The sequence below is a fragment of the Anser brachyrhynchus genome (assembly GCF_964034855.1).
Source record: "Anser brachyrhynchus genome assembly, chromosome: 1".
Taxonomy (NCBI): domain Eukaryota; kingdom Metazoa; phylum Chordata; class Aves; order Anseriformes; family Anatidae; genus Anser; species Anser brachyrhynchus.
The window spans coordinates 211047899-211066882 of NC_137694.1; the positions used below are offsets into that span (position 1 = coordinate 211047899).

The 18984-nt window shown below is 58.9% G+C and overlaps 1 protein-coding gene across 3 annotated transcripts in view; it reads right to left on the reverse strand.

Moving 5' to 3' along the window:
- The window catches only part of FCHSD2 (FCH and double SH3 domains 2), a 148768-nt gene extending 145611 nt beyond the window's left edge, over positions 1-3157 (reverse strand). For 2 of the 3 annotated variants that reach the window (XM_080559488.1, XM_080559486.1), the window contains exon 1: positions 3007-3141. In XM_080559488.1, coding sequence (XP_080415614.1) covers positions 3007-3027 — 21 coding nt within the window. In that variant the 5' untranslated portion in view covers positions 3028-3141. Of the gene's footprint in view, positions 1-3006 lie in introns of all 3 variants that reach the window. The other variant, XM_080559487.1, reaches the window with a different exon arrangement.
- Between the last annotated feature and the right edge of the window lie 15827 nt (positions 3158-18984).

Here is an 18984-nt window from a genome sequence, read left to right on the forward strand (position 1 = left end):
GCTGTCACTTGAAGACAGCTTAAACATCACGTTTCTCAACGGTGCACTAAAGCAACCCTCGGAGAAAGGCTTCGGGAGGCTGGAGGCTGTAGTCCTGCTGCAATTCTCTGAATTTCGCCCTCATTAAACTCATTTCCCATCAGCTGGGCACCTCCTGGCAGGGAGGTGCACAGGTACCAGGAGAAATTCGGCTTCAGGAGGGCCCAACGGGGCTGTTTGCTCTCTGTATTTTTTTTTTTATATAAAACAGGAGGGCTGGGCATTAAAAACCCTCCGCTGATCACAGGGGATCCTCCTGTCGGCCTGGAGAGCCGCCGCCGGCATCGCCGCAGCCACTGCGCATCGGGGAGGTCGGGAACGCCTCGCGGTTACGGTGAGGAGGGGAGGAGGACCCCAACCTCCCTCCTCTCCTTCCCCAGCCGGGCACGAGAAAAAGAAACCGAGATCCCACCAGCTAGCAAAACCCTCCTCGGCTTTAACACCGAGGACGACTCCCCGGCAGCAAGCCCCCTGCAACCACACCACCACCGCCTCGGAGGCACTGACGTGCCAAACGACAAAAAAATAGGGGGGGGACACACCAAAAAACGGGGGAAATCACACCAAAAAACGGGGGAAATCACGTGCGAGCCCCGGCTTGAAGCAGAAAAGGGCTCTATTTTTAAACGAGAACTTGCAGCGTTCTCATTTTTATCCGTATATTGAAATAAAATAAAATAAATAAAACCTACTCAAAGATCAATAAACCCGCGCAGTGGAAATAATCTCGAGTGACACGATGCGGGCAGGGATCGACGCGGCTGTAATGTAAATAAGGCGCCAAACGGGACCCAAAAAAAGCGACGAGAAGCGTTCGGCGGGCGCTGCTTTTGTCAGGCCGGAGGGCGAGAGGCAGGAAGGAGCCGGGGCGAGGGCTTCGCGGGGCCCCGGGGGCTGGCAGGTTTCTGCTCCCGGTGCCGCTGCGGGATCCCGTGGTCCCATATCTTTGCTGGGAACCGGACCCGAAACGTCTCCGGCACCCCGCCGCAGCCCCAAATCGGGCAGCGTCACGACGAGGACCAGGCGCGCAGATCCCAAAACCGCTATCCCCCATCTCCGCCGCCCCTATAAGCCGGCAGGTCCCCAACCCCGCACCCTGCTCGCCGTCTCTGGCTCCCCCTCTCTCCCCAGCAGCTCGGTCCCGAAGCGATCCATCCCCACGTACCAGCACCCGCACGCAGCTCGGGTCCCCCCCCCCCGGACACCCCAAATCGGCATCTCCCCTCCCACTCCTCCCCACGCCGATCCCCCCAAAAACCCGAGCACCCCCAAAAACCCAAGCACCCCCAACCCGCGTGCTGCGGCAGACGGAAAACCCTCCCTGCTGCCCCCCCCTTTGGGGTTTGCTCCCATGGCACGGACCCTACACGTTTCTGGCCGCCCCGCTCACCCGCATCCTCGCGACCCGGACCCGAATATGGCCGGGGGTAGTGGGGGGGGGGGGGTCCCCGCTGCCGCAGAGCCGACCCCGCTGCTGGGCGCAGACCCCCTCTCGTCCCCCCCCTTTGCAGGCCCTGCTCCGCCACCGCCCCCTCCTCGTCCACCCCGCTGCGGCCCCAATTCATTGCAAGCCCCCCCCCCCCCCGTCCCCCAAATCTCCCAGCCTGTGAGACCCCAGACCCACCGACCCCGTCCGCGTGCCCTATATCGCAGCCGGACCCTATATACACCGCGCCAGCCCTCATCCAAACGCAGCCCCAAATCGCAGTCAGCACCGCTGGTTCCCAATCCTGTTTAGGATCTACCCCCCCCCCCATACCCAAACACAGCCCTAAATTGCAGCCAGACCCTGTCCCCCAACCCCCAAACACAGCCCCAAATCCCAGTTAGCCCAGTAACCCCCATACACCTGCCCAGGACCCCCCCCCCCCCCATTGAAACACAGCCCTAAATCCCAGTCAGCCCTATTACCTCCCCAACAGCCTGGGTCCACCCCCCCCAAACACAGCTAGCCCCACGCAGCCCGACCCCAAACACGGCCCCACGCCCCAGCCAGCCCCATTACCCCCCCACACCCCACCCAAAACCTCCCAAACTGAACCCAGCCCCAAACCCCTGACGCCCCCACTGCCCCCCCAAACCTACCCAGGACCTCCCCAAACCCCTGTCATGCCCTAAACCTGCCCAGGACCCCCCCACAAAACAAACACAGCCCCCAAAACCTACCCAGGACCCCCCCCCCCAAACCAAACCCAGCCCCAAAACCTACCCAGGACCCCCCCCCCAAACCAAACCCAGCCCCAAAACCTACCCAGGACCCCCCTTATAAAACCCAGCCCCAACCCCCTGACACCACGCTGTCCCCCAAAACCTACCCAGGACCCCCCCCCCCCAAACCAAACCCAGCCCCAAAACCTACCCAGGACCCCCACCCAAACCCACCCAGGATCCCCTCAGCAAAACCCAACCCCAAACCCCATCACCCCCTAAGCCCCCCTCAGGACCCCCCCAAACCAAACAGAGCCCCAAATCCCCTCACCCCCCCCCCCCAAAATAAAAAACACAACCCCAGCCCCAAAACCCACCCAGGACCCCCTTAAGGAAACCCAGCCCCAAAGCCCCGTCACCCCCAAACCCCCTTGGAACCCCCAGCCCCAAACACCCCCAAGTCCCCCCCTCAGCCCCAAACCCCCCCAGCCCCAAATCCCCCTAAATCCCCCCCCAGCCCCAACCCCCCCCCCAGCCTCAAACCCTCCCCCAGTCCCAAATACCCCCCCCAGCCTCAAACCCCCCTCCTCAGCCCCAAACCCCCCCAGCCCCAAATCCCCCTAAATCCCCCCCCAGCCCCAAATACCCCCCCCAGCCCCAAACCCCCCTCCTCAGCCCCAAGCCCCCCCAACCCCAGACCCCCAAATCCCCGTGCTCAGCCCCAAGCCCCCCCAATCCTCAACCCCCCCCTCAGCCCCAAACCCCCCCAAACCCCCCCCTCAGCCCCAAAGCCCCCCAAAACCCCCCCTCAGCCCTCACCTTCCTCGGCGGGGGCTGCATGGTGCTGCGCGGGGTCTGCGCATCAAGTCCGCCCCCCGGCAGCAGGATGCGGCCCCGCTGCGGGTGGACGAGGAGGAGGAGGAGGAGGAGGAGGAGGAGGAGGAGGAGGAGGAGGAGGAGGAGGAGGAGGAGGAGGAGGAGGAGGAGGAAGGCTCGGGGGGGGGGGGGTTCGGCTCGGGAGCGCCCCGCTGAGGGGGGGCGGCGGCCTCCGGCCTAGAGCGGCCACCATAGAAGGGGGGGGGGGGAGGAGGGGGGAGGGGGGAGGCGGGGCCACGCCCACGGTGGGAGGGGGGGGAGCGGGGGGGGGGAGCGGCCGCCAGGGGGCGCTGTGGGAGGGAGGAGGGGAGGGGGTGGGGGGAGGGGGCGGGGTTAGGGGGGGAGGGGGCGGGGCTAGGAGGGAGGGGGCGGGGTTAGGGGGAGGGGGCGGGGCTAGGGGGAGGGGTGGGCGGGGCGAAGGGGGAGGGGGCGTGGCTTGTAAGGGGGAGCCGGGGAGGGCGCGGGGTGCACGTGGGGGGCACGTGGGGGTGCGGGGGGGGGCACGCGGGGTGTGGATGGGGTGGGGGGGTGTAAATATGGGGGGTACGTGGGGTGCATGGGGGGGTGCGGGGGTGTAAATGGGGGGCACGGGGGGGGTGCGGGGGGCGGTAAATGGGGGGCACGCGGGGTGGGGGGTAGAAATGGGGTGCACGTGGGGTGCACATGGGGGTGCAGGGGGTGCACATGGGGCGTGGGGGTGTAAATGCGGTGCAGGTGGGGTGTAAATGGGGTGCACATGGGGGTGCAGGGGGTGTAAATGGCGTGCACGCGGGGTGTAGATGGGGTGGGGGGTGTAAATATGGGTAAATGGGGTAAATGGGGTGCATATGGGGTGTAAATGGGGTGGGGGGGTAGAAATGGGGTGCACGTGGGGTGCACATGGGGGTGCAGGGGGGTGTAAATGGGGTGCGCATGGGGCGTGGGGGGGTGTAAACGGGGTGCACGCGGGGTGTAGATGGGGTGGGGGGTGTAAATATGGGGTACATGGGGTGCACGTGGGGGTGCGGGGGTGTAAATGGGGGGTACATGGGGGTGCAGGGGGTGTAAATGGGGTGCACATGGGGTGCGGGGGGGGGAAATGGGGTGCACGGGGGGGTGCGGGGGTGTAAATGGGGGGCACAGGGGGTGCACGTGGGGTGCACATGGGGGTGCGGGGGGTGTAAATGGGGGGCACGCGGGGTGGGGAGGTAGAAATGGGTTGCACGTGGGGTGCACGTGGGGTGCACATGGGGGTGCAGGGGGGTGCACATGGGGCGTGGGGGTGTAAATGGGGTGCAGGCGGGGTGTAAATGGGGTGCACATGGGGGTGCAGGGGGTGTAAATGGGGTGCACGTGGGGTGCACATGGGGTGGGGGGTAGAAATGGGGTGCACGTGGGGTGCACATGGGGGTGCAGGGGGGTGTAAATGGGGTGCACATGGGGCGTGGGGGGGTGTAAATGGGGTGCACGCGGGGTGTAGATGGGGTGGGGGGGTGTAAATATGGGGGGTACATGGGGTGCACGTGGGGGTGCGGGGGTGTAAATGGGGGGTACGTGGGGGTGCAGGGGGTGTAAATGGGGTGCACGTGGGGTGCACATGGGGGTGCGGGGGTGTAAATGGGGGGCACGTGGGGTGGGGGTAGAAATGGGGTGCGCGTGGGGTTCACATGGGGTGCACATGGGGCATGGGAGGGGTGTAAACGGGGTGCACGCGGGGTGTAGATGGGGTGGGGGGGTGTAAATATGGGGGGTACATGGGGTGCACGTGGGGGTGCACGTGGGGTGTAAATGGGGTGGGGGGTGCACACGGGGTGCACGTGAGGATGTAGGGGGTAGAAATGTGGACATGGGGGTGCGGGGGGTGTAAATGGGGTGCACATGGGGCGTGGGGGTGTAAATGGGGTGCAGGCGGGGTGTAAATGGGGTGCACATGGGGGTGCAGGGGGTGTAAATGGGGTGCACGTGGGGTGCACATGGGGTGGGGGGTGTAAATGGGGTGCACGCGGGGTGTAGATGGGGTGGGGGGTGTAAATATGGGGGGTACATGGCGTGCACGTGGGGGTGCACGCGGGGTGTAATTGGGGGGCACGTGGGGATGCAGGGGGTGTAAATGGGGTGCACGTGGGGTGTAAATGGGGGGCATGTGGGGGTGCACGTGGGGGTGCGGGGGGTGTAAATGGGGTGCATATGGGGTGTAAATGGGGTGGGGGGGTAGAAATGGGGTGCACGTGGGGTGCACATGGGGGTGCAGGGGGTGTAAATGGGGTGCACGTGGGGTGCACATGGGGGTGCAGGGGGGTGTAAATGGGGTGCACATGGGGCATGGGGGGGTGTAAATGGGGTGCACGCGGGGTGTAGATGGGGTGGGGGGATGTAAATATGGGGTACATGGGGTGCACGTGGGGGTGCGGGGGTGTAAATGGGGGGTACGTGGGGGTGCAGGGGGTGTAAATGGGGTGCACGTGGGGTGGGGGGTAGAAATGGGATGCGCGTGGGGTGCACATGGGGTGCACATGGGGCATGGGAGGGGTGTAAACGGGGTGCACGCGGGGTGTAGATGGGGTGGGGGGGTGCACACGGGGTGCACGTGAGGATGTAGGGGGTAGAAATGTGGACATGGGGGTGCGGGGGGTGTAAATGGGGTGCACATGGGGTGGGGGGTAGAAATGGGGTGCACATGGGGTGCACATGGGGGTGCAGGGGGTGTAAATGGGGTGCACATGGGGTGGGGGGTAGAAATGGGGTGCACATGGGGTGCACATGGGGGTGCAGGGGGTGTAAATGGGGTGCACATGGGGTGTGGGGGTTTGTAAATGGGGTGTACATGGGGTGCATGTGGGGGTGCAGGGGGTAGAAATAGGGTGCGCATGGGGCATAAATGGGGTGTGGGGGGGTAGAAATGGGGTGCACACGGGGGTGCATATGGGGGTGCATATGGGGTAGTGGGGGCAGAAATGGGGGGTCGGTGGGTTGAAATGGGGTGCAGGGGGTAGAAATGGGGTCCGGGGGGTGCCCATGGGGATGTAGGAGGTGCAAATGGGGATGCAGGGGGTGTAAACGGGGTGCACGTGGGGTGTAAATGGGGTGCACATGGGGATGCAGGGGGTAGAAATGCGGTACACATGCGGTGCACATGGGGTGGGAGGGTAGAAATGGGGTGCACATGGGGTGCACATGGGGTGTGGGGGGTGTAAATGGGGTGCACATGGGGTGCATGTGGGGACGCAGGGGTTAGAAATGGGGTGCACGTGGGGTGTAAATGGGGTGCACATGGGGGTGTAAGTGGGGTGCACGTGGGGGTGCGGGGGGTGTAAATGGGGTGGGGGGGCAGAAATGGGGATGCAGGGGGCAGAAATGGGGTGCAGGGTGTGGACACGGGGTGCACATGGGGTGCACACGGGGTTGCAGAGGGTGTAAATGGGGATGCAGGGGGTGTAAATGGGGTGCACACGGGGATGCAGGGGGTGTACATGGGGGGGGCAGAAATGGGGATGCAGGGGGTAGAAATAGGGTGCAAATGGGGTGCACACGGGTGTGTGGGGTGCACATGGGATGGGGGGGACAGAAATGGGGTGCAGGGGGTGCACATGGGGTCCGGGGGGTGCATATGAGGTGTACATGGGGTGCGGGGGCGGTGCAAGTGGGGTGCAGTGGGGCGCACGGGGGTGCCCATGGGGATGCAGGGGTTAGAAATGGGGTGCACGTGGGGGTGCAGGGGGTGCATATGGGGGGGCAGAAATGGGGTGCAGGGGGTGCACATGGGGTGCAGGGGGTGTAAATGGGGAGCGGGGGGGGGCGCACAGGGGTGCCCATGGGGACGCAAGAGGTGCACATGGGGATGCAGGGGGTAGAAATGGGGTGCACATGGGGATGTGGGGGGTGCATATGGGGTGGGGGGTAGAAATGGGGTACAGGGGGTGCAAATGGGGTGCGGGGGGTGTAAATGGGGTGCACATGGGGATGCAGGGGGTGCACATGGGGTTGGGGGGGCCAGAAATGGGGTGCAGGGGGAGCACACGGGGATATGGGAGGTGCAAAGGAGGATGCAGGGGTGCACATGGAGCGGGGGGGGGGGTAGAAATGGGGTGCAGGGGGTAGAAATGGGGTGTGGGGGGTGCACATGGGGTGCAGGGGGTGTACACGAGGGTGCACATGGAGATGCAGGGGGTAGAAATGGGGTGCAGGGGGTGCACACAGGGATGCCCATGGGGTGCAGGGGGTAGAAACGGGGTGCAGGGGGTGCTCACAGGGATCCAGGGGGTGCACACGAGGGTGCACACGGGAATGCAGAGGATAGAAATGGGGTGTAGGGGGTGCACACAGGGCTGTAGGGGGTGCAGATGGGGTGCGGAGGGGCGCATGGGGGTCCGCATGGGGATGCAGGGGGTGCACAGGGGTGCACACGGGGATACAGGGGCTAGAAAGGAGGTGTGGGGGATGCAGGAGGTGCAAACAGGGTGCAGGGGGGCACACGGGGGTGCAAATGGTGTGCGGGGGGGACACACAGGGGTGCAAGGGTTCGTGAGGGGGTGCATGGGGCGCACGAAGGGGTGCACAGCAGCACAGGCGGTGCACACAGGGGCGCTGCAGGTTTGTGGGGGTGCACATGGGGGTGCAGCGTCTGCAGGGGGCGTGCAGAGGGGTGCGCATGGGGCTGCACAGGGTGTGCAGGGGGTGCACAGGGGGTGCAGGGGGTACACAGGTTGCACCTGGGGGTGCGGGGGGTGTACGTGGGGGTTGCATGAAGTGCACGTGGGGCTGCAGGGGATGCAGGGGCTGCAGGGGGGCGTGCATGGGGCTGCACAGGGGGTGCAGGGGGGGATTGCAAGGGGTGCACAGGGGGAGGGGGCTGCGGGGGTGCACAGAAGGGGTTTATCGGGGTGCACACGGGGTTTGCAAGGCATGCACGTGGGGGTGCATAGAAGGGGTGCAAAGGGTGCACAGAAGAGGTGCAGGGGGTTTACAGGGGGTGCACTAGGGATGCAAGGGGGTGCACATGAGGAGGGTGCAGGGGGTGCACAGGGGTTACAGGGATGTGCACGTGGGGGTGGGTTGCACGAGGAGGGCAGTCCTGGGAGGCCATCGCTGACACAGCAGAGCTCAGGGGGCAGAAGTGACGTTCCCAGCGGTGTTTCGGTGGGTGCGAATGAAACAGTGCCGATCAGACGCGCGGGGGGGGGGGGGGGGTTGGCTTTTCCCCCGGCGCACAGGTTGCTTGGCCTGGCTCTCCCTTAGCTTACTAGATGTGCTGCAACGAAATCTTTGAAATATTCCAGTGCGTTTGGGATGTTTCCTCGACGAAAATCGCCAGGGCGGTTCGCAGAGCGCGGGGCAATTCCCATAACTGCATTTCCCCGAGTGCTCCGGCGGTGCTGCTGCTCCGTCGCTGGCTCCTTTGTCATTGCTGAGCTCCTTTACTCCAGTTCCCAGAAACTGACCCCTGCCTTCTCAGAGCTTCGACGGCCTTTAACGCTTTTGCAAGCCAATAACGCAACTTGCGTTCTCCTTCCCCTCCTGCGGCTATTACTTTATTTAGGGCTGCTAATTAGTCTTGATTCGCTTTCCCCGGGAAACCTGCCCCAAATGATGGGCGGTGCGGCGCATCGGTGTCTGCAGCTGACATACGTCTCAGCCCCGTGTTTCAGCAGCAGCACATGTCCTGCAGACCTCTGAAGGCGTTTGGATATACGCACATCGGGAGAGCAAGTCCCCCTTTACACCCTACATACGGCTACCAAAGCGCTTTGGAAGGGCACGAGTGTGGAGCACAATCGCGATATGATGTGATGGGTGCTGTCGTGGCGGTGGGTGCTGTCTTCCTGGAAGGCCTTTGGCACGTTACCCTGTAAAATCCTCATAGAAAAGGTGTTGGAGTGGGGGCTGGATGAGTAGGCAGTGAGGCGGATCGAGAACGGGCCGAATGGTTGGCCCCAGAGGGTGGTGGTCATGGTGCCAAGTCTAGTTGGAGGCCTGTAACGAGCAGAGTACCCCGGGGGTCAATACTGGCTCCGATCTCATTTTACGTCTTCATTAACGGCCTGGTTGATGGGGCAGGTGCACCCTGAGTATAATTCACAGATGGTGTGAAGCTGGGGGGAGTGTAGGATTCACCAGAGGGCCGTGAAGCCTCCAGAGGGCCCTGGGTAGGTGGGTGAGGTGGGCTGGGGGGAACCTCGTGGGGTTCAGCAAGGAGAGGTGAAGAGTCCTGGCCGTGGGGTGAGCAGCCCCAGCCCCATCCTGGCGAGAGCCCAGCAGGGCCCCGAGGTGCGGGAGGGCCTGGAGCACCTCTGCCGTGAGGAGAGGCTGCGAGAGCTGGGGCTGCTCGGCCCGGAGAGGAGGAGGAGGCTCCGGGGAGAGGAACCCCCAGGAGAGGGGCTGGGGGCTCCTCCGCGGGGTCTCCGGCAGCCGCCGGGACGTGGGGCTGGGCCCCCTGCTCGGGGTCACCCTGCTGGAGCAGGGTGGGAGCAGCTCACCCGTGGTGCCCCCAGCATCAGCCAGGCCGTGGGGCCGCGGTTCTGTTTTTGAAACGGTTCAGAGGATGAAACTTCAGCGGAGGAAGGAGTTCCCCGTGAGTCGGAGAGCAGCAGGCAGATGCAGCACTGCTCTCCCAGCTGCAAACCCCAATTTTGTGCATCCCCGCCTATCACCATGCAAGCCTCTGCACACGCAGGCGTAACCCACCCGTCTCTGCATGCAGGATCGGGAGGCACTTTCGGTTCAATGCCTGCAAGCACATACAGCAGCCACCTTCCTGTGCCTGGCTGTAGTTTTCCACCGTTTGCTTGTGTTCTTCCACGAATCATTTCGTTTTATATGTTGACCACGGATGCCCTCAAGCCTGGACCCCAGGGCGTTGCAGGTTCAGTGCCTGTCCCAACAGAGTTGTCATCTGCAGTGCTGCTGAATCATGATGGAGCTGCCTTTTGGAGCTCCTAATAGCTCTTACACATCTCTATAATATGGGTAATAGTCACAATGGGGGGAAAAAAAGAAGTGAAATAAACTGATTAAACGCTTTGTGAGCAAAGAGTGAAAAAATGAGTATGACGTGATGTCAAAGCGCAGCACGCTTTATCAAAAATATTTGCTTCCATGGCCTAACTTCAGTTCAAACTGCATATTTTAACCCTTGATTTTTCATTTATAGTCATGCAGGTTCAAGATATCAGGCCTGCCACAAACGTAAGCAGGACGGGGAGGCAGCTGGGTACCCTGCAGGCAACGCAATTCACGACAAGCCGGGCGCTCGGATTCGTTTCCACAGCTGAGCCTGAACATCACAACTGAAGCTAATGTTGTTCTTCCTTAAACTGCGTAGGACAAGGAAGTTTCTATACTCCTGACCAGATGCTGGAAGTAGATTAGTCCTTCCCCAGGCTGGTTTAGTGTCCTGCAGCCCAACCAAGCACCATCTGCTGCACCCACCCGCTGGTGCAGCTGCTCCAGATGTTGCTCTCGCGTTCTCCAGCCTTTCTCGCCGCCGCAACACAGCCTGTGGGTTGCAGCAGCTCTGCCAGCAATGGGTGTGCTTTAACCCATGAAGTCGGAACAGATTTTTTTGACTCCCAATGGAGCATTGCCAAAAGGCTTGCACAGGTCCTGGTGGTGTGGATGAGAGCTCGGTGCTTTTCTGCCCTCCAAAAACGTGAACCCACTGATGGTTTCCAGAGTCTTTGTAGGGCTCGTAGTAATGAGGGGCATATTAAATGTCTACTGCATAACTAAGATCTGGGCTAAATTTTCTTTTTGGTGTCTTTTAGCTGCTTTGGACAGGCATGTGTTGTTTGGAGGCAGTCAAGACTGCATAGCTGGAGGTGGTGCAGCCCCTAATATTCACCAAGGTAAGTCTGTATGTAAGGGTTTAAACTCCAGCAGCTATTGAGCAAGGTGTTCGGGGCTACAAGAATAGGGACAAGGAAGGAAATCACATGCAATGCCCTTGTGCAGGGAGCTGGAGCCAAGACCCAATGCTCTCCTCCAACCTCAGCTGGTAAAAAAGCTGAAGCAACGCCCCAAAATACCCCAAAAAGCACCCACAACCTCTTAGCATCAATCCGCCTGAGCCTTTAACAGAATAATTAGTGCAGGAGGTTTGGTAAGGGCTTCATCCTCCAGGGTGTCCAGGCTGCGTCTGGGGGTAACAAGCAGCACTATTCACAGAAAAAAAACAGCAAAAAAAAATAAATGCACCCACTGATACAGAAATAGAGTTATTAATGGTGGGGTTGGGTTAGCTGTAGCGTCGTTTAAAAGGGACATTCAGCCAAAGGACTTTTATAGTTTTTTAAATAGTCATCTGTCTGACTTTTTTATTAAAAAATAAATAAAGAAATAAAGAAAAGAAGAAGCACACACGGGGTTTCTAATGAAACCTGACATTTCCATGAAGCTGGGACAAGCCTCGAGCAGAGCGGGCAGGAGGCCAGGTGCCTGGGGGCATCGATGGCTCCGTCGGATGCTGGAATTCAGCAGCAGGCTGGAAGCTGGCAAATGTGGCCGTTGCAAGAGGGTTTTGCTTCTCCCTCTGTTGGGGGTGGCTTGAGATGTTCATCATGTGAAGGGTGGGTGAGAAGCTGGCCCCAAGCGGGCCCCGTGCGCTGGCGGCCCCGAAAGCCAAGCGTGCCCTGGGCTGCAGCAGCAGCAGCGTGGCAGCAGGGCGAGGGAGGGGATTGTCCCCCTGGGCCCCGCTCTCGGGAGGCCCCCCCTGCAGCGCTGCGTTCAGCTCTGGGCCCAGCACAAGGACACGGAGCTGCTGGAGCGGGCCCGGAGGAGGCCGCGAGGATGCTCAGGGGCTGGAGCAGCTCTGCTGTGGGGCCAGGCTGAGAGAGCTGGGGGTGGCGGGCCTGGGGAAGAGAAGGCCCAACACCCCCAGGTGGGGAAGGAAGAGGGACATTTAGCAGGGACCCAGCTAACAACCCCCAGCAATGGGCACCAACAAGGGCTCCCCAACGTGCCTCCAAGGCACCTCGAACTCCTGGCTCCATCACAAGGCCGTGTCCTCACTGCAAAACCTGCTGGAGCTGACGGGAAACACGCTCCCGTCGAGCTCAGTGCTTCTTGGCTCCAGACCACGGCCCGCTGTTGTCGTTGCTCACTAAGTTAAATATTTCGCTGACTCTTTCAGAAATGAAACCAGGGAATGCTTGACCCCTCGGCTGAAAGCAGACAAAAGGAAAATGCTGGGGAGGGAGGGAAGCGGGGGAGGTGTTGCTTTGAAAAGGTGTTTGGGATGGAAATTTAGCCCTTGGTTTGGTCTTGGTTATGCCTCTATTAGGAAACAGAGACAGGGACCACGCTGTGGGCTTAGGGACAAATGGCCACCTCCCAGCTGTGGGAGGAAGGCCAGAAATGGGCCAGGAAAGCTCATGGCGATGGGCTGAGCTGGGCTGGGCACTCAGGTACCATTTTCTCGAGCCGGGGGTCAGGGCAGCACAGGCAGCTCTGAGCATCCCAGCCAGCTCTTGCTTTAATGAAGAAAATGGTGGGCTCCCAAAATTAGTCAACAAGATCTGAGACTCAGTCCCGCATGGCAAGCAAAAAGGCAGTGTGTATGCCAGTAGCAGGGAGCTGGGACAAGATACAAGATAAAGGAAGGAAGGAAGGAGTGTTTTGGGGTAGCTGCCCTACAGTTTGGGGTCCCCTCTTCGGCACAAGCAAGGGGAATGCTCTTTGCACTTCCCCATCTCCCTGTCTCCTGGCCTTGTGGTTTGGCTTGGTGGCTTGTTGTTACTGTTGTGTCCTTCATCTCAAATCAACAGCACAATCCGTCTCCTCACATTTGCTCTGGGTAGTGGGGTACCAGGTCTGTAGGGACCCCAGGTCCGTGCAAAGCTGGTATGGCTCTGGCAATATCAGGGGACACATCACAGCTATGGGAAACTCCAAAGAGACCAAAATGTGGGTGTTCTTAGGATTTTCGCCCCATATCTGGGCTTGCTCTGCATCACTTCACTGAGGAGCCAACATGGAAATTGGCCTGGGCACTGTGGAGGTTTTCCTGTTCCCTCACAGAGAGGGAAATAATAACACTCAACCACTGCGATGCCCCAAGCGGTTAAGAAAATAATTCATCAGCCTGTTGATTTTAATCTTCTGGAATGTTTTTTGTAAATCTGGCTGTTTGCAAAGGGTAATCTCCTCCCCACGACCCCTCAGCAGGGCTCTCTGGGCATTCACGCTCTGCTTCCCCCTGGATATGCCGGTGGGAATGGGGAATTGCTTCCCAGGGGGCTGCACCGGAGCAAGGAGGGGGATCAGGTGTGTGTGAGCAGCTCTGAGTTAGCTGAGAAAAGCAGGAGATTGACGTGGCATCAACATAATAAGCGTATAAATGTAAAAATAAAACACGTTTTCATTTCAAATGAAAGGGGTGCAGATTAGTCCAGAGTACATAGAGCCCAGAGAGCCCCAGCAGAGATGAGACATGAAGGCTGGAAACCCAGAGGGGCAAGCACTGGCTGATGGTGATGATTTGCAGCTGAAATAGAGGCCTGTTCCCTAATCTGAACCAGAAGAATCTGGCCATAAAAGCAAAATTTGGAGAGGAGCCCCAAAAAATCCAGGTCAATCGATTTCCATCCTTCGTGTGAAAGGCACTGCTTTCGGGTTGGGCTTGTGCATCTTCTACCCCTTTACTCTTCCTTTCAAAACTTAGTCCCTGAAGGAGTTTAAACCTCCTTAAGTACAAAAAGCTCCCAGCGAGCCGGGAAAAATGGTTTTCATTCCCTCTTTGCTGCGCGTCTGCATGTCTGATGTGCTGTTTCGGAGCAAAAGCGAGTCACGCTGGCGTGTTTTAGCCCACGCCATGGGCAGGTCATTAATGCGCGAGGCAGCTCAGGCTGCAAAAGTCCCCTCAGACAGGCGCTTCCACCAGCAAATAAAGGCACTTGCTGACAGTGCAGAGTTTGGCTGCTGAACCGGCAGATGCTGTCCTGGCAGGAGGATTTGCTCGCCAGCCCAAGCTGCAGGAGGGTCAGCCCTACACGAGCTCTCCCCGGGCCCACAGAGACGACCGAGGATCCCTTCCTCCTTTTTTCCAGTTCCTAACTGGAACCAGGACAGTGTTAAAGAGGAATATGTAGGAATTAAAAAGCTTATAGATAGATAGATAGATAGATAGATAGATAGATAGATAGATAGATAGATAGATAGATAGAAAGAAAGAAAGAAAGAAGGGTAGATACAGGGATGGATAGATGGACGGAAAGATGATAGATGGTTAGATAGATACCAATATATATGGATGGATAGAGAAAAATAAATGAACGAATGAAATGAAAATAAAAAAAGGGAATGAAAAGGTGAGCAAAAGAATGAAATTATCCTTAATAACTACCTATGATACCCTGGGGAATGTCCCAGCCATTCCTTTCCCCGCCTGTGTCGTGGCCAGCGCAGGAGCCAACCTTGCTGCAGAGCAGGTAAATCCCGAAACTGAGCGTGGGTCTATCCAGCTGCAGCAAAGCAGATGTGCTGCCAGATGTTTCTGGCTCCTCCTTTTCCCCTCTTGTCCCGTGCTCTGATGAGATGGAGGCAGGTTTCGGGGGGCTTTACCTTGCCCGGAGCCACCCAGCTCCATCAGCCCCATACAAATCTCAGGCTGGGGTCCCCTCCCGCTCCCCAAAATCTGTCTCAACCCACAGCCAAGGTCAGGGCAGGAAAGCAGGATGGGTGACGGGTCCTGGCCATGCTTTGGCTGCTCAAAAAAAAAAAACACGACAGTGCTCGGATAGGGACGCTGCGTGCCCTGGCAGAGCTTTCTCAGAGCCGCCACCATTTCACGCAGAATTTCCCCCAATCTCTCCATTTCAGCCTCATCATTTCTTCCCCCGGGAAGCCTTGCAGACCCCAGCAGAAGGCGAACACGGAGCGTGGGGCCGGTGGCGGAGCCTCTGGACTTTCCCCACGCGGGGGTGCCATGGGGATGCGGATGGGACTGGTGCGCTCCGAGCCTGCCTCCTTCCTTCGTCCTTGCAGGGCTTTCGCTTTGCGTCCTGATCCAGGGCTGATCCCTGATTCGCGATAAAACACGGAATTTGGAGTATCCTGTGCAAGCCAGCGTTAGTCTGAGAGGGGAATTCTCTTTGGCTGGTAGACGATTTTTAATTCCCTGCGAGGTGTCAGCCACTACGAAGAGCATCGGATCCGCCGCTGGGCTGAGCGCGCAGCTCGCTTACGAGCTGTGTTTCCCCACCTTATATAGCTGCGTTATATCTGACCGGTGTCACACTGCAGAGCAGGCAAAAGATAACACCTCAGCAACTGAGGCTGCTCCAGCTTTGCCATAAAAAGGAGATTATACGGATGAGGTAAAATGAGATCCGCATAGCATGCTTTTTGCATGCTCTGGCAGACCCCAGCCAGGGATAATCACTCCTTGGAGCTTGCCATAACCTGGTGCCAGTTGAGGAAACCTTGAAGTAGCTCTTTAGGAGCCCGGGGCATGACTCAGCCTCCTCCAGGTTAAGCTGGGGTGGAACGAAGCGTCCTAGAGCCCAAACTGCCAGCGGGGACGGAGGTCCGGCCGAGCAGCGAGCGCGGGCTGGGAGAGCGCCTGCGCGGCCCTGCCACGTCCTGCTTAGGCTTGTTCCGCCGCATTTCGGCGAAGGCAGCGTCGCTACACCCAGGCAGCTTTGTTCTCCATACCCTCAGCCTCTCCCCGTTCCTCCTTCGTAAATATTTACCATACCTGGGGGACGGGTCCGGGATTCGTTTTCACGAAAACGCGTCCAAAGAGTAAATATTTCGGAGCAGAGAGTCTTGGCAGGTCGCTGGGGTTTGTTTTCCACCACGAGTTGGCCACTTTCCCACACCAGACACGAGCATCAGCTTCCGTGGAGCAGGACGTGATGTTAGCCTGGTGTTGGAGGATAACTGTTTCCACGTCCATCCAGGAGGGACTTCGTGGTGCCTTCAAGTGGAGGTGACCTCTGTGCTGGTGTAAACCAGGTAAGTCCTAGCACAGCTTCCACTGCTGCTGCCTCCCATCCTGCGAGCTGGGAGCGGAGGGAGGAGGCAAAGTGAGGACCCATGAGAGAGGAGGAGTATGTCCAGTGATGCTCAATGCGTTTTAACCTCAGCTGGGAGTGAATCTGCCATCTGTGGGGCTTCCATGGTCCGGTGGAGGAGTGAACTCCATGACGTGCAATCCCATCAGGTTGTATCAAATACACTTTGGTTGTTTTTCTGCTGTGTTACACCAGCAGCACATCAGGAGGAGGAGGCAGGAGGTCACAGGAGTAGCTGAAGCACAAGAAGAGTCTCCAAGAACCATCTCTTGAAGTTTGGGAGTCTTGAAGTCTTGTCCCACGTGTCCCAGCAGGCACGGCTTCATGGTCTCACGTAGTGGGATCACATTGCCCCTGGGACGTGGGACATCCAGAGATGGGTGCAGGGCCTCCTACCAAGGGCCAGCCCCTTGGAACTTAGATATACATATTATATATATATATATGTATATATAACTCCTGGAGCCCATGTCTGTATTTGACCAGGAGTTGTCACCATCACTCCTACAGAGCTGGGAGGGGATCTGAGGTCCTGCTGTCTCCTGCCTTCCTCCTGAGGGCCATCTACAAGGTCTGGGGATATCAGCAAAACCCCACCAGCCTCTTTCCTCCAAACTCCTCCATGGGACAGAGACAGGGACATGGGCATGTTCAGGGTCCTCAGTGTTGGGACACTGCTCCTGGGAGGCAGTTGTTGAAGCTGTCCTCGTGAAGGTGACCTTCGCCTTCCTGAACCTTACTTTGTGCTGATAGCCTGACCTCACCCACCCCGTTGGCACGCACGAGGCTTTCCGGCTGCCAGGCAGCGTGATTTCCTTTTGGCTTTGGGCATGGCACCGCGCCGGGCTGGCCGAGACCTTCAGGGGTTGGTGTGGATCGGGGAATTGTAGCAGTCAGGAAAGATAGGGGACGGGAAGAAAAAAGGGACAAAAGGAAGGACAAAAGCCCTGAGGGGACGAGAAACCAAAGGAGACAGCAAGAGGAGGCTTGAACCAGAGAAGAGGAAGGACATCAAAGCAGGAGACAGGTTGTAGAAATAAGGGAGGAGCACTACAATTGCGAAATGTTGAGGCGAGTGACAGAAAATATGAAGATAACAATGAGACTTGGCCCTTTATGAAGCACCAGAAGGACCTTGTGCGTTGTTTTACGAGCTGTTGTCACTTTGCAAGAACCTCCCATGCTTGCTTGGCACGCACAGGGTGAGAGGACACGCTCTAGCTCAGACCTTCATGTCCCCATGAAGCATCTCTGCACGGTCACCGGCGACCAGGCTCAGCTGTGGGCTCCAGAAAGGGAGGTGCTGTTCATGGGGTGCAGATCTCCAACTGGTTTCTATGCCTTTAGCCACCAGTGTCTTCGTCGTGGTGCAAGGCCAGAGCTGTAGGAGCATCTTCTCTGCTGTATGAGAACTTCTCCACACTTCAGGGTCTCTCATGCCTTCCTTGGAAGATATCTTCTGTTGTCAGGCTGGTGGATTCCTGCTCCATGGACTCGGACGTGATGGACACAGGCAACACCAACCCCTCTCACCAGCACAGGCTTGCCACGACACAGACCCAGGAAGAAAAAAAAAAGCCTTTATTAGCTGAATCAGATGACTTCAGAGCCTTGATCCCCCGTGCTCAAGCTGCCACCCATGCAGGAGCACGCCAGGGCTGTCCCCGCGCCGTCCCCTCCACGCAGGGCGAGCACCGTGCGCGTTCCTGCTGCGCATTCCTCTGCCCGGCCGTGCGTCACCGCTGCTCTCCCCCGTTAATGCGTAACTTGAAACTCACTCGGGCACATTTCTGGGATCGCAGCATTATCTGTTCCCTCCTGGGTGCATCCCTGCCTGCTTGGACCGTGGGTATTTTTATCTGCGGGTGGCCGGTGTCATGTGAAGGGCACGGGCTGGGGAGGGCTGAGCGGTCTGGGGACGGTTTTCCTGGATCCTTGTATCCTTCCAGGGCTACCACGGAAAAGTCCTTCAGAGGGTGAACAACCCCCTGGAGAGGGGTTCTTCAAAAACGTGTCTGGGTATTTTGGAGACCAGGAGCTCCACAAGGCTTAAGGCTATGGTGAGGGTGGGAAGCCCTTCCTCTCCATATTTTCTGGCTGCAGAAGGAAAGGAACCACTGGATTGCTCCCCGTGCCTGTGGTGGATGTCCTTGGACATGCCACCTCCAGCACTGCATGGTTTTTAGAGCAGGCACATAATTTTCCAGAGTGGTTCAGGCACAGCTGGCTGTCCCACAGGGCAGGGAGAGGGGGCGATGCTGGCACCTCGCCGCCCCATCCCGCTATCAGAGCACGGCTCCGTGCCGAGGGCTTGGCCATGCAGGGCTGTATCAGCCCGTGGCCGCCTGGGCTGGGCGGCAGTGGCCCGTTTCCAGCGTTCCCCACTCGGTCGTGTCCTGCTGCAACCCCGGTTATCAGCACCAGCCATTCCCAGCAGCCTGGTACGGACGTTTCCCCTGGGGCTTTCAGGCACACACGTCTCCATTCACCCGGCCCCGTGTTGTCCATTCACTGCTCTGTCTCCTTCCCTACAACCATGGAGGAAGGGAGAAAGAACCAGCTTTCTTATAAGCCCCTTCCATCCCTTAACGGCCCACCTTTGAAGTCCAGGAGAACGGCCAAGGCGAACTGCATGACTTAGGGTCTTGATGTTGCCTCAGATCCTCCAAGGACCTTTTCCCGGGCCATTGGAGAGCAGCACCTTCTCCAAACCAAAGGCAACTTTGGCAAGTTTCCTGCCAGGATCATGGCCACAAGCCCAGTCCTCCCTTCTCACTCGTTTCGTGCTTTTCACGCTGCTGTCATCTCGACCACTGAAGTGGCTGTTGGACCAGGGGAATTTCTTCCTTATAATTTTTTCTTCTGCTTTCAGCCACAGCACTTCTGTGGTACAACTCAACATTGACATCCCTTCCTCATTCATTCCTTGGAGATG